The 16095-nt window shown below is 37.8% G+C and overlaps 1 protein-coding gene across 1 annotated transcript in view; it reads left to right on the top strand.

Annotated features, from left to right (window-relative positions):
* LOC131037956 (zeaxanthin epoxidase, chloroplastic) overlaps positions 1 to 16095 on the top strand; it is a 101784-nt gene that overhangs the window by 23667 nt on the left and 62022 nt on the right. Inside the window, exon 2 of the mRNA XM_057970223.2 lies at positions 4125 to 4372. Coding sequence (XP_057826206.1) covers positions 4125 to 4372 — 248 coding nt within the window. The remainder of the gene's footprint in view (positions 1 to 4124; positions 4373 to 16095) is intronic.

Here is a 16095-nt window from a genome sequence, read left to right as displayed (position 1 = left end):
CTACCCTCTTCATAGCTCATCTTGATTCCCGACTTCCAAATTAATCCTGTGAACAAATCACCATGCTGATGTTGTACCATTCTGATTTTAGTAATTTGATTCTCATGCCTAACTTGAAGTTGCCTCTTTGAACCTTTTTGGGAGTGTTCATCGTCTTGGATGTCATGTTTGGCCTCACTCTCGTCAAATGAGAATATTTTGTTCAACCATAAAGTCAACTCTGATTGAGATTCAATCAACAATTCACTAAACAAAATGAATTATTGCATGTAGATCCTCTCAATCCATTCGTTAAACAAAATGAACTCTTGTATGTAAATCCTGCATATAAAGCATAAGAGCAAATGCAAATACATATTCATCTTATGGTTAGGGTTAGATAAAATAATAAGATTAAAATACATAAATTTGGAGAGAGGGAGAGATGGAGGTTTGCTTGGAGCCATTTCTACACCAAGCCCAAGAAAGGTTGCCTTCTACAACCTTCTTGCTTCACTTGGTAGCTTACCGACTCACCTATCAACTCTGCTTCTCTTATTTATCAGGTCTTATGGGGGAATGGGTAGGGAATGCAATCGGGTTCCTTGACTCCTTCGTGTAAGGGCCATCCAAGATTCGATGCCACTTTGGTCATCCAAGGATGGCTTACTTACGAGCCCCTCGTTACCCCTTCATCACATCCATACCCTTCCTCCACAAGGGTGCACATACATAAACATTATCTAGAGAGACATACTTCCTATTATAATACATGTGGCGTAACTAAGATGGATTGATCATGACTTATTATAGGTTGACAATATAATTTCTTCCAAGTATATCATAACAATTAAGCATAAATTTTATACTTAGGGTCAAGCAACTACATCATATTCAATAATACAAGCATCCTAGAGTTTGGGAGGAAGAGATGGGATGGGTTTGCTTGGAGCCAATTCTACACCAAGCACAAGAGAGGTTGCTTCGAGCCCCCTTGCTCCACTTGGTGGCTCCTACTTGCTTTCCCATCAAGGCCTCATCTCCCTGAAGGCTTTTGCCATCTTGTGAAGTTTTTTTTTGGGGGGTGTGGGGGGGGGGAAGGGGGCGAATGTAACCAGGTGACTTGACTCCTCTATTGTAAGAACCCGCTTTTAGGTCCCTTACGAGCCCCTTCACGACTTCTTCATTACATCTCAAGCCCACTCCACAAGGTGGGTTAGAAACCACTATAACACCTAGGAGTTGGAGAAAAGACATGAAGGGTTTGTGCGGAGCCATTTCTACACCAAGCCCAAGAGAGGTTGCTCTTGACCCCCTTTCTCCACTTGGCAACTCATGCTTGCTGGCCCCTCAAGTCAATTTCCCATACAAACAACATCTTGTGAGTTTGGGATAGAGGATGTAACTAGGTTCCTTGACTCAGGGTCCTTATGACCTCTTACGAGCCCCTCGGCACCTCCTCCATTACACCTCATACCCTTTCCCACAAGATGGGCAAAATTCACATCTCTTTCTATTCTTTACTCTAGATCAAATACGGAGCATACACTTGAGTGCACGAAGACACATAGCATACACTTGAAAACATGAAGCATACACTCAAATACTCATATTGTTAGATTACTTCTTACGGATTGGAATGATTCATTGATTCATCTTTACCCTGCAGGATCGTAGGATCATAGTTCTGATACCACTGTAATGTCCCCGCTTGGGGATTACCTAATTTAGCCATGAGACTACAATGCTAGCTTAAGGTGAGAGCTGTAATATATTAATAAATACAATTTTATCAAAATTGAATACATTTCATTATAACTTTTAACTCAAATTTTTAAGAATAGTTCGGGAAATAGGACTTATCTTGATAGCTTCCTCTGATGCAAAGATGATCTTGATCTGTTTATCTTATCTCTCAATTGTTTGTAGCCTTTTTTTGATATATCGTCGTTAATATGCTGTATGCTCTCTTCCCAATCACTTATAGCGATGGTGTAGATTTGTTGTTTCTGCAATGATCTCCTCAATTATCGCTTATAGCGTTAAGGAAATTGCTATGACTAATTTGGCTCTGATTGATCTTGTGAATTATAGTAATTCCAAAGGCACTGAGTCTGATATATATTACCGGTAAATATGCATCCAAAGCCCAGGGGCTGTTTCCTCCATAAGAGCCAATCTACAAAGGATGTAATAAGAGAATAAAGATATCCCCTCCTCCTGTTGAGAATGGGGTCGATCCCCAATATATAACTTGCAAAATCAAAGGGTTGCATCTTTTGAGTGTTTAAGAGTTATGTCTTTTCAATGGAATGGGTCCCTCTAACAGCCATGCCTTCTATTTAATATTATTAATTTATTTACTTAACATCTTTCCCCTCAATCGCACTTCGTCATGTATAATTTTCAGTGATGACTAATTAACCATAAATCATCCTTTGGGTTGAACTAGTTGTTCTTCCTTAATACGCCCCTTCATTAAGAATGCTTTGCTAATTATTCTGCCAGCAATTTGTTGAAGGCTTTGATCCTCTTCTATGTCCATGTTTCTACCTTTGTTGAGAGGCCTATGAGTCGAAACAAATTAGAATTTGTTTGAGTCATTCATTTTCATGTCTTCTTATTATGCAAGGTCTTTGAGCGATTGTGTAATTATCATTATAGAGTTGCATCTTATTATCAATATTGGCTCCCTTGTCTTTCTATTGTATATCCTTCTTTGTACGATCTCCTTTGTTCTTCAAACAGTAGATTGCTTTGGTTGACTTGTGCGAGGCTTATCAGTTATAATCATATTCTTTACATGACGTAGTTGCTGTTATTGATATCAGTCGATCATTGTGGAAAGTCCCTTGATTGTAATTGGTATTACCCATTAACATAACCATTGATCCTATGTTATGCTCAACAAATCTTCATCGACATGGGATCAGTTAGTTCCTCCTATTAATTGATTGGTGCTTAATCCATACTTGTCATGATGGCTTTATATGTATCAAACATTATAATCTCCGATACAAGGTGTTGTGGTGTTATCATAAAAAGCGATCTCAATTAACTTCTGCTCTCTTCCATTTATTAGAATCGTTCTGTACCTAACTTGTAAGGAGATGATGACTTGTTTCATATGAACGAAGGTAGAACTGTTGCCTTTCTTGATAATGTTCTCGTGTTCCATACCAACTAAGATCTTAGCATTTACGGCTAATCACGATCTCTCTTCTGTTTTCCTCTTAACCGAAATAACCATAGCAAGCACTATCTTCAATTAATATTGATCTTCATTAGTAGGTTGCTTATTGTTCCATGTTGATGCTTAATCTTGATGGTCGACCTTTATTGGGTATGAATATGAACTATGATATTTGATTGACTTATAGCTTGACCTTTGTTCTTCGTGTGAGCTATCATTTTCCTTTACTAATTCTTTATTCATTGACTTCCCTATCATGCTGATCATGCCTTCATAATAAATAATTGGTTCATTCAATACTTCCTTTCATGATATTAATGATACTTGTGTTCCAATGTCCTTGTGACTTCTTGGTCCATTCCTCATAATGGCAAACAATGCAGATTAGTGACTCTGTTCTGTATGTGCTTTCCTTTCTTATGCCGTCAATAAATAGTGGAGGCTCAGATTAATAAGTTTTAATTTTAATTAAAACTTATCAAATTGTATATCTTTTAGGTTCTGATTTGGGGATATTACAGTGTAATATTGTAACAATGTTAAAGGAAAGTAAATATGGAAGAAGAGAAAAGATATTGAAAATTAGATAGCAAAATTCTTTTCAAACAGTCAGGAGACAACTTAATGGAACTTGAAATTTTCACAAATAAAAATCCAATATTCTTTCAGCATTTTTCCTTGTCACCGTATTTAAGAACACAACATTTTTCAATGCATGTTTGGATTGGACTTATTTATCAGACTGCATATGATATATTACATATATATTTAATTCTTCATCTATAGTCATAAACAATTAGACTGAATATTTCAAATTTCAATAGTTGACCTCCACAAAAGATTCATGACGATCACTTAAAGTTTCAACATTATCTAGAAATCATTAAAAGTTACATTGTCTAGTTGTCTTAAATATCATAATACCTGATTGGGATACCATTCTTGATGTTAGGAATTAAAGCTTTGGAGGGTATTCGACCTGGCCTTAGTACAGTCATGGCTGAAGAAGGCATTTATGCAACTAGAAAGAAGTCTATTTCGGTGAGAGATGGGAAGGAAGTGTCAACCAAGATAATAGAATTTGCAGAAAAAACTGCAATGTCAGTCCCATGGAAGAGCGCGCAACAAACTCTAGCAAAATTTGTAGATGTTGACGTTGTCCACTCATCACATCGTTTGCTTTATTATATGCCACACCAGGTTAGTTGTTTATCTTACCTTCCTAAGATTTTGCGACATGATGAATGGTCTATATGAATACATGCTAAATTAAATATTTTGTAATGGACGTAATTTCTTAAAGTCCATTACAACTTAAGGTATCCATTACAGATGAAATTTTCCAATATTTGATTCTTATTATATTGTTAGGAACTTCAATATAAACTATTTAAACTACATGGAAATGCCTCCAAATATTTTATTTTCCTTAGTATATTGTAAATATAGTTGTATGTATGACAAATGATCTCATGTATGTATATGTTTTTGTGTATCTAGCTGCACTTGTGTTTGATGAATCTACTTTGGTCACAGTAATGTTAGGACAGATCAGTTTATTGCTTGCAAACGCCAACGTATTATTTTTATTAGATTAATTCATAATGGTATGCCCTTTGTAATCTACAAAATATTAACCCCCAAGATGAATCTCACAATTTTATACTAACTGTGTGATGCCTAATTTGTACCGACTCTATAATGCCTATTTTGTACTAATCATCATAGTTTGAAAATTGGGACTAGGAAAGAACTTGGTATTCCAAAATTTTGACTTGAACTTGGGATTTGAAAAAGCTCGCCAAATAAACAAACTACTTAAATACACAATAAATTTACATTAATGCATGAGATGCATACAGAATGAATTAGAAAACACATAATTCCATTCTGATTATCAATTTGTCACGAATCAATGATTACATATGTCATACGGTCCTCAAAGTCTCAAAATAGTAACCCCCAAGATTAATCTCACAATTTTGTACCAACTCTGTGGTGCCTAATTTGTACCAACTCTATAATGCCTATTTTGTACTTAGCATGCTTTATATTTAATCTACATTCTACTTAGTTTGTTATATGGATTTATAAATTAATCTTGACATTATTTATAACCAGATATAATCATCATAGTTTGAAAATTGGGACTAGGCAGGAACTTGGTATTCCAAAATTTTGACTTGGACTTGGGATTTGAAAAAGCTCGCCAAATAAACAAATTACTTCAATACACAATAAATTTACATTAATGCATGAGATGCATACAGAATGAATTTAGAAAACACATAATTCTATTTTGATTATCAATTTGTCACAAATCAATGATTATGTATGTCATACGGTCCTCAAAGTCTCAAAATTAAAAAATTCAAATATTGGTATTATTGTACATCAACCAACTACAATCTACAAATTTGGTCCTAAATAAAATGCGTTACCCCAGGAGTAAGAGTATGCTATGCGTTTGCTATCATGAACTCAACTTGTCCCATTTTATCTTCACACACTTCCTCCAACTGGCACGCGGCACATCCATTAGAAACTCTTACATAGTCACCAAGCTAATATAGTGTGCATTCTGCTACTTCTAATTTTCTGTCCTCTAGAGAAAATCCTCTGAAAGTCAAAGAGATTGAACTTCGTGTAACCTTATTTAATATCCAAACTGCAAGCTAAAACCCACAACTGCGGTAGTGTAATGTCTGTATTGTCTATGCAGCCATCAGACTGTATATTGATGTATTTATTAATTAATTGTAAATACAAAATGCGTTGTATTCTGATTTATAATTAATTAATATAAATGGCCAAATGTGCAGTCTGATGGCTGGGTAGATGTTTCTATGTACTGTCCTACCCTGTTCTTGCACTAAATATTTTCAACTCTTTCGCACTCGGAGTGATTTAGTCGAATGGTTGGCACACTAACTGACTGCATTATTCACCATGTCATTTTAACAAATAGTTTGCATGCTAAAGATGTGTTGAACTATTTCTCAGATTGCAATAATGACAGAGTATATTTGCTGAACTGAGTTTGTTGTTAATTTTATGCATAGAAATACAATGACAGTCCTCTAGACATTCGATGAAAAGGCAGATAAATATTATAATCTGAACTAAGTAATTGTATTTAATGACACAGCTAACATATTTCAAAGATAAACAATTGGAGTTTTCTGACCTCTTGTTTGATGATACAGTCAAGTGATAGTTCAAAATTCAATGACAAACCTTCAGTTCAAAAATCTTGAAAATACATTTGTCATTTTTCAAAATCAATCCATGCATGATCCGCTTGCCTTGACGAATCAGAATTTAGTCTTCTTCAGATTTCATTGCCCAACAGAATATAATATTCCTCCCATCCATTGCACCCAGCATATACATGCAGCAGAGATATTAAAGGTAGAGGCAAACTAATTACCTGAGATAGATGGTTGAGTGTTGTCTAGCTCCATGCCAAGACTCGACCTGTGATTTGCTCAAATTTGTCCCATGAATAGCCGATAAAATCGGAGTGCTTAGCAGTGAGCTCTATGTGCCCAAGGAACAATGGCTAACAAAAACTTCAGTCACTAAGTCTTAACCCTTTGCCACTCCTATTTACCCAACACATTGATTCAACTCTCATGAAAGAAATGAACTCTTCATGCCACAACCTGAAGTCCACGTCTCATCAAAAAGGAGTTTCAATATTTGTCTTTTCTATACGCCAAGCTGCGACCGAGGAGTATATCACGTGAACTAGAAAAGGGTGTTCACAAAATGCCAAGAGTTCAAAACATCCAAAAAATTGTTTCTTTTGTCTTCTAGCTCATCTGAAAGAGGAGTCAACCAATTTTAATAATCATACTCTCAACAAGCATTACACCATTCATGTGCTGACCCAACAAGACTTTTCAGATTAAATAAATCTTGACTTCAATTTTCCTGCTAGCTCATGCACAAATCCTTGTATTTCCCACATTGCTCTCTATTTTTAATATCTTGCAATTCCCTTATGAAGCCCATGATTTCCTCTAGCAAAAACCCATCAACCACATTTAAAAACTCATTACATTCTTCTTTTTTGGCCTTACCAATTTGTCCTATCTGAAGTTTGTCTTTACTGCTGCCATGGCCTGCTCAAAAGAGTAGATATGCCCAGAAAAACCAAGGACCGATTATATTCTTTTTTGTCTTTAGTGCTGGCTTTAAATGTGAGTTTTGTTTGTCTTTATATGTCCAAAGTCAAATTCTGCAATCACACCCAACTTGAGACTTTGCATGAATCCCACAACATCAACCAGAATCTCTCACCACCAAAGCCGATCTTCAGAAGGGTTTTCGTCCTTCAAAAGGATGAAACAAACAATCCTCAAAACCCCAAGGTTTTTTCTCCAAAGACAAAATATTATAATCTTTAACATAGATCAAATAAGCTTTAAAAGAGCTTTTTATAACTTCAAGGTCAATGCCCTAATTAAGGTTGTGCAACCTTTTAATTTGACTTTAAATAAATCTTATGTCTCTCTAAGTTGCCAAATAAGTCACTTAATTAAATTAAATAATGTTAGTTAAATATTAAATTTACTCTATTATTCAACATTATTTAAAAACTTATGTCAAAACACCTTATGTATCCAAGAAATCATCAAATCAAGAAATCACCAACTATCTAAACATAGTAACTTTGCCAACGCCAAGTTGGTGTCGAAAACTGTCACTTACTATAAATAGTATAGACAAATTGTCCAAAATCCCTCCATAAAGTGTTTGTTATCACAAAAGTTTGCACCCTTGTTGAGCTATCAACTCAGCAACCTTGTGAAACATGGAAACAACCCCGAAGTGTGGGACCTTACGCAAGGGGGTTGAATATCCAGAGAAGGTCAGATTCCTTCTCATTCTAGGTGTGGGTGCTGAACCAACTCAACACTCCAAAATATACTTTTGAACCTATCCTAACATCTTGTAGAGGAAAAGGGAATAGAGAAATGCTTAAAATGAAAGGAGGTGATGCACCAAGATAAGAGATGTTTCTCTCCCCACCCAAAATGGCACAAAGAATCAACTGAAATACCTAGGAGATGCACAAACTTGAGGTGCATGAATGACCTCAACACATGTATGGAGGTTAGAACTTGTTGAATGTCAACAGGGGAGAAGGTTTCCCACAAGTCACACCCAAAAATAGGTTAACACGACATATATGTGAAAGAAAGCCACAAACATACACTTACAATGAAGGTAAGAACACATACACAACATGCATAAGTTGAAGTAAGGCAGGAATGATGATTTCAATTCATTATAAGGCCAATGGCCAAACTTACAGTTGCAAAATTGCAAGATAAATAAAAAGTCTTCAAGAGAAGTGAAAGAGCATAGAATAGCTCAAACCAGCAGGGAGAGAACCCTTTACAATGAGGCTTAACAACCTTTATATAGAAAATTGGTCGCATAGGAGAGACCATTGGTCAAGGAAGAGAAGCCTTGACCCTTGTGTGTGTAGAGGAATGTCAGTCAGAGAATGCAGGGAAGTGCATGCACCTGACATGGTGTACATGCAAGCAACCCGACCATACCCTAAGAAGGCAATCCCAAGAAGAAAGGTATTTCTAGAAGGTTGATTGCCCGACATTCCAAAATCAGAGCATGGAGACATGCCATGAACGTCAACAAGTAACCATAAATAAGCATGGACTTGTACTCCACTTGATGGAAATCTTGCAAAAAATCATTAAATGCACCCTTGTAGCTCCACGAAAGAAAGTGTACAAGTCACAAGAGTTGGAGCATTAAGAGCTTTGAGTGTTGATCACGCTATCTAGTAGTGTTGAAAGTCGTCGGAAGTCGGAAGACTTGGGAACTTCGGGTTTCCGGAGTTCCGGGGAAGAGGACTTAGGAACATGGGAACTTCAAGGTTTCGGAGTTCTAGGGTTGAGGACTTAGGAACTTGGGAACTTCGGGGTTCTGGAGTTCCAGGGTTGAGGACTTAGGAACTTGGGAACTTGGGTGTTCTGGGGAAGAGAAGACATATGAACTTGGGAACTTCGGGGTTCTGGAGTTCTGGGGTAGAGGACTTAGGAATTGGGGAACTTCAGGGTTCCGAAGTTCCGGGGAAGAGAAGGCTTAGGAACTTGGGAACCTCGGGGTTCCAGAGTGATGCATAGTGGGCAACAAGAAGGTAAGAAGACCCAATTCACCCTTCTAAGCCTAAACAAGTCTTATCTCAACCCACAACTAGGGTTCTACACACACACTAATATATTCATTCAACCACAGTACTTTCTAAGGAGGGTTAGGGAACCGGTCTAAGGGTGGTTTTGGTTCATTAGATACCTAAGGAACATGCCCAAGTGGTGAGTTAGATTCTGCAACCCCATTCTTAAGTAGTTGCTTTGGAAAACATACCTAATTAGGCCTATTAGGTCTGCCAACCCAGTAGGTTCTTAGGGGTGTTGGAGCAAGGTAAGAACTCTATCTCTTGGAATTGGATGTAAGTCCCAAAAGGGTACTCCGAAATGTAATTTGTCCTTAGGGTTCTTTGAGGAAAATTTGAATTATTTGAGAAATACCAGTCAGATAGGGCTACAAGGAATATTCCTAATTGGGGAATAGGAATAGGCCTAATAGGAAGTCTTCAAACTTGGGTGAAAGGCATAGGATGAGTGTCCTTGGTTGTCAAACAGCCCTAACCCTCCTTTGAAAGTGCTGTGGTTGATTGAGTACATTAGTATGTGTGTAGAACCCTAGTTGTGGGTTGAGAGAAGCCTTGTCTAGGCTTAGAAGGGTGAATTGGGTCTTCTTACCTTCTTGTTGTCCACTCTGCATCAGGTGGTATCAGAGCCTTAAAGGTTCTTGAGGGTGGAAGAAGGAGGTTTGCAAGATGTCAGAAGGAGAAGACGGTAATGATGGAAGAAGGATGACCAACGTTGAATTGGCCAAGTTGGTAAGAGAGCTGGCGACAGGCAACAAAGATATGAGAAAAGAATTGGATAGGTTGAAGGGTAAGATGGATAAGAAGCAAGGAGACTCTGAAGAAGAAGAGGAAGAAGGGAATGAAGATGATGCCCTTTTGCAGGCAAGAGAAAGGATACCTGCAGATCAAAGAAGTTTCCTTGAAGCCCTTGAGAGAGTAGGTAGCAGAGATGACAAAGAAAACCTACCCGTGTTTATTGGGAAGATGAACCCAGAGGAGGTGATGGATTGGTTGGAGGCCTTAGAGAACCACTTTGAGTGTGAAGATGTGCCTGAGAACCAAAAGATGAAGACTGCTAAGTCTAAGATGAAAGGATCTGTCCTTAGTTGGTGGAACTTCTTGCAAAATGAGAGAGTAGAAGAGGGAAAGAGCTCCATCTCATCATGGAAGAGGATGGTTGCAGAGGTGAAAAGACAATTTGTACCTGAGGATTATGAAGTGACAATGCACAAGAAGTTGCATAGCCTAAGACAAAAGGATTCGGATGTCAGTGGATATACAGAGGAGTTCCACAAACTGTCCTTGAGAGCAAGGGTGCCAGAGAATGAGAAGCAAAAGTTGGCAAGATACATGAATGGCCTCAAGTATGCCATTCAAGATGAATTAAGTCTCTTCAATCCGGAGACAGTTCACAAATGCTATCAGATGGCACTAAGGATTGAAGAAAAGTTTAGAAGAAAGGGAGACCAGCCAAGTAGAGGAAGAGGAGGTAACTTTAGAGGAAAAGGTAGATTTGGTGGAAGAGGAACATCTCCTAAACCACAAGGAGAGTTAAGTAATCAGGAATCAGAAGGATAACCAAGTCACAGGGGTAGTTTTAGAGGAAGGAGACCAAATGGCCGAGGTATATTTGGAGGTAGAGGAGCCAATGTGTTCATCGGAAGGTGTTTCACATGTAATCAAGTTGGCCATCAGTCATTTAGATGCCCATAAAAACAAGGCTCTAACAGTCAAGGTGGAGAAAGGAGAGTTCATTTGGCACAGGAGGACACCCAAGGTGTGAACTCACCTTCAAGACATGCAGACCCAGAGCAAGGGGAGTGTCTGATGTTCCAAAGGACCCTCTTGAAGGTACCAACCGTCAAGGAGCCACCACAGAGGAAGACACTATTTAGAACTACTTGCAAGGTAAGTGGAAAGGTATGTAGAGTCATTGTGGACTCAGGGTCAATGGATAATCTTGCTTCAACTGAGATGGTCAGCAAGCTTGGATTGAAGAAATTTCCTCGTCCCTACCCCTACAAAGTCTCCTAGTTGAGCAAAGAGCAACAAGTCTTGGTAAGTGAACAAGTTTGGGTTGATTTTCAAATAGGTGAATATAGAGACAAGATCTTGTGTGATGTTGTAGATATGGATGCTTGCCATTTACTCCTTGGAAGACCATGGCAATATGATGTAGACTCAAGACATGATGGGAGGAAAAATGTCTACAAGCTAACTAAAGATGGTGTGCAATACACTATAACTCCACTACCAGATGATGGTAAGGACAATCGCGTTGTGACTAGTGTCATGTTAGTAGGTAAAGAGGAGTTTATGCAGACAATCAGAGAGAAAGGTACCTATTGATGTGTATTTTGTACATGACCAAACACAAAATAAAATACCTAAAGGTACCTTATCCTCTCTTGATTAAAGTCTCCGAATGCTGAAGATGTCACGAAAAGGATCAATCGGGATGACTTCAAGGTTCTTTGTTTTAGGATCTCTATGTGTGGATAAGCACCAGTGGTCGTTGTATATGCTATTTCTTCAAGGGGCCTTACGTACTTTCAGAGAAAGCTTGTCCACGTTATTTTCTTTCCAAATGCAGGAACAGGATTTTCCTAACACTAACGGATTTTAAAAAAATGTCAAAAGATAAGGGTTTTAAAGAAGGAATACTTGAACTAATCCTAAGAATGACTTAATGAAGACTAGACTTGATAAGATTCTACCAATTTCAGTTTCGCCAAGAAATTACAACTCTACTGGAATTGATGCGATCTTCTAAGGGGATTCAATAACTTTCAAATTATCAAGGATATAGATACTATCATAGAGATACATACCAATACTTCCAAGAATGATTGAATTCTTAATCAATCTCAAGGTTTCCAGTTGACCACACAAGGCGTCCTTACAATCAGTAAGAAGCTAGTGGTTTGGAATATAAATCTTATCAAAAATCAAGCACAACACTTCGTCCTTCAAACTTAAAATTTAAATGCTATTTTAACTGAGAGTGATTCAAGAAGATAAACAATCATGAAGATAGCCACAAGTATTGCAATAAAACACCATAACTTCAATATTTTATTGATCTCATAGCCAAATGGACAACAATTGTTCAAAATTCTTTTTTCACTACTCAATCTTGCTACAACAATAACTTCCTAACTTTCTTCTCTCTAAGCTCTCTCTCTTTTTTCTAACTTCTCTCTCTTTTCTCTAACTCTTTAAAATGAAATGAGTGAGGGCATATATAGCATCCTCAAATACAATGAACGGCTTGGATCAATTCAAGATCAATGGCCAAGATTTTACAATGAAACCCTAATTAGGGTTTGTTATAACAAACTTAATTCTGACCAATGAAATAATTGCATTATTTGGACACATGTCTTCTTTGGAATATTCGACCAATGGATAGCCGAGGTAGGTACATCGAAGTTTGTGCCATCTTTAATGAGCCAGGTACATTGAATCCGGACATGCTGAGGTGGACCAACCCAACTGGAGGAGCGATGACTAGGATGCCACCTTGTCAAACACTTGGTTGATGCTCAATTTGGTGATGCCTTCCTTCAAATGCTGGATTGGAAGATAGATGGAGAAGGTCGTCCTTAATGATGCTGGACTGGAGGAGACCTTCCTTGATGATACTGGGTTGGAGGAGATTGTCCTTGATCTGGCTTGATCTTCTTTGATGAGAGTCTGCCAAGTAATTGATCCTCCGGCCTTGGGGGTCGTCGTTTGATACCTACACAAAAGATTAAAGTTAGTCTTTGAGTATAATATCTTATAGCATAGGATCTAAGACCTTTCAAAGGAGCATATTAGACATTAATTTGAAAATGACAAAATAAATCCAAGAATTCTAAATTTTCAAATTAATTATGAATGGAAATTAGATTTTTCAAGACTTAGACTTTAAAAGATTGCTATGAAATCAAAATAAGTCTTGAATGAGAACTTCAAAAATTTGATTCCTCATACCTCCTTCTTTGCAAGCTTAACTATGAACCTTGGAAAATGGAAGAAAGAAGATCAGATCTTGCTGGATAAAGATTGGATTTTGGCCTCCCTTTGGATGAATTATGTCTTGATTAATCTTCAAAAGAAGTTCGCCTTCCACTAACCTCCAACCACTTAGCCAATTCTGGAAATTAGCCTCCAATTCAGCAAAAATTCGCTCCTATAATCTGCTCCTCAAATTCGCATAAGAAGGAATGAATGAATGATTTGAAAATGCTACAACACTCCTCTCTTATATAGGGCGCTCACCCTAATTAACTATGAGGCCGACCGAACAAATTAGCAATAAAAGAAGATAAAATCCCCTTTAGAAGGAGGCCGACTTGCTTGTAGAAGCAAATAAATGTATTTGAGCGCTCACCTTTATTTTTTAAATTTTAAAATTGATTTCAAGGCCTCCAAGGTGGGTTTTATATTTGCTTTAAGGCTTTAAAAATTAATTAATTCAATTGTAATGGCCTTAATTCATGCGAATTTGATCTAACCTCCCCAAATGTCTTAATTTTAGCAAATTTGGTGAAAATTTGGGAATATGGAGGTTTGATTGAGGCTCAATGAAGCTTCCTTTCTCTTTAGGCTTTGAAGTATTTAAAGTGATGAAGGTCTAGATTCACTTCAAGACTTGTTTGAACCCTTTATCCATGCTTGTTCCCTTGATGAAATTGAAATTTTCTCAACCTATATTTGCAAATTTCCATGTCTTTGTCTTTACAATCTCTAAACTTAATCAATCAAGGTTGAATGATAAGTTTTTTGATGATTTCGCCTTGGACCCTCTGGAAGGGTCAGGAGCGATTTTTCCAATTAGGTCCTGAATATCTCATTTCTTGATTCCAAAATCTCCTGGAAGGTGAGCTCATGTTTGCTTTGACCTAATCAAAGTCTTGCATTTCGAATTTTTATCATTTTTCATGAGGAAATTAGGTGAAAATGTGAATTTCACCCTGGACCCTTTGGAAGGGTTAGGAGCGATTTTTACATTTTAGGCCAAAATTCACCTAATTTTGATCATTAAACTCCTCCAAGGCAATCTCTAGGGTTCATTTATCTCCATCACTGGGTTAGCTCATCAAAACTTTGAAGGAAATATTGCATTTTTGGGAATTTTGCTCTGAACCCTCTGGAAGGGTCAGGAGCGAAATTCTCTCCTGAGCTCAAAATTCTCATTTTTGAAGGTCCAAAACTTCTTCAAGGCATTCCAAATAGGTTCTTTCATTGTAGTCCAGGCTTAGTCTCACTCAAATCTGGAAGAAAAAGGTGATTTTAGGGTTTTTTGCCCTGGACCCTCTAGAAGGGTCAGGAGCAATTTTTCTTGCTTAGGCTTACTCCTTCATCATTTTGTCTTGAATCCTTCACTCAAAGCTAGGCAATGGTCTTCTTCATTCACTCCACCCAAGCTTGGTTTGTTCTTGCAAGGCAAAATAAAGGATTTTGAGATTTTCGCCCTGGACCCTCTGGAAGGGTCAGGAGCGATTTTCTTTCTCTGACCTAGAATCATCAAATTTTGAAACAAACATCTACTCACAAGTGGTCTCAAAGGCCTTTTCTACCTTGGTCTAGTCTTGCCTTAGCACAAACTTGAAAGGAACATGTTGGTTTTAGGATTTTCGCCCTGGACCCTCTAGAAGGGTCAGGAGCGATTTTTAGGTTTTAGAGCAATTCCTTCATCCTTTCAACTTCAAATCATTTTCAAGGTATAAAACATCATGCCTTACTCCTCTTTGAGTCCTGAAAACCAAAATCTAATCTTGAACTGCAAGGAAAATAGGGGAATTTGGAAATTTCGCCCTGGACCCTTTGGAAGGGTCAGGAGCGAATTTCCCTCTTGGCTTCAAAATTTGCATTCTTAGCATTCCAATTCCACTTCAAGGCAATTCAAATGTCTTTTCACACCCCTGCCTAAGCTTAACTTTGCCCAAACTTTGGAAGAAAGGATAGTTTTGGAGATTTTCGCTCTGGACCCTCTGGAAGGGTCAGGAGCGAAAATCATGTTCTAGGCTTGATTGCTTCCTCTTGACAATTTCAATCATCTTCAAAAGGCAAAACACACTTCCTCACACCCACTCAAGCCATAAAAACTAAAAAGTTGCCTTGACCCTGCAAGAAAATAGATGTTTTTAGGAATTTCGCTCTGGACCCTTTGGAAGGGTCAGGAGCGAAATTCACCATTTGGCTCAATTCCTTCACTTTTTGATGATTTCTTGCAATCTCAATTTACTCCCAGGGGCAATTCTTTCAGTGTTTCCCCTCATCCCATACTTGGCTTAGCAAAATTTGATATCAAAAGGTGATTTTGAGGAAATTCACTCTGGACCCTCTGGAAGGGTTAGGAGCAAAAATTACAATCTTGACCAAAAATCTTCATTTTTTCCACCTTAAAACTTCTTTGCCATGTAGGATTTCGTGTTTCATCATGTTAGGATTAAGGTTTCATATCCAAGAAAGGCTAAAAAATGTGTTTATAAGGAATTTCGCTCTGGACCCTTTGGAAGGGTCAGGAGCGAAATTGCCTCTCCTGGCCAGAATCCTTCATTTTCTTCATTTCTAAACATGCCCAAGGTTTTCATCATGTTCATTCTTCCTTTCACCATGCCTTTGACATTTCAATTTGACCAAACTGAGCAAGAAATGTCTCCTATAGAGATTTTCGCCCTAGACCCTCTGGAAGGGTCAGGAGCGATTTTTAGGTTTTAGGCCTATTCCATCATCAGTTCAA

Source organism: Cryptomeria japonica, chromosome 9, assembly GCF_030272615.1.
Source record: "Cryptomeria japonica chromosome 9, Sugi_1.0, whole genome shotgun sequence".
Taxonomy (NCBI): domain Eukaryota; kingdom Viridiplantae; phylum Streptophyta; class Pinopsida; order Cupressales; family Cupressaceae; genus Cryptomeria; species Cryptomeria japonica.
Note: the sequence above shows the minus strand (reverse complement) of the source record. Positions and strands in the feature narration are given on the sequence as shown.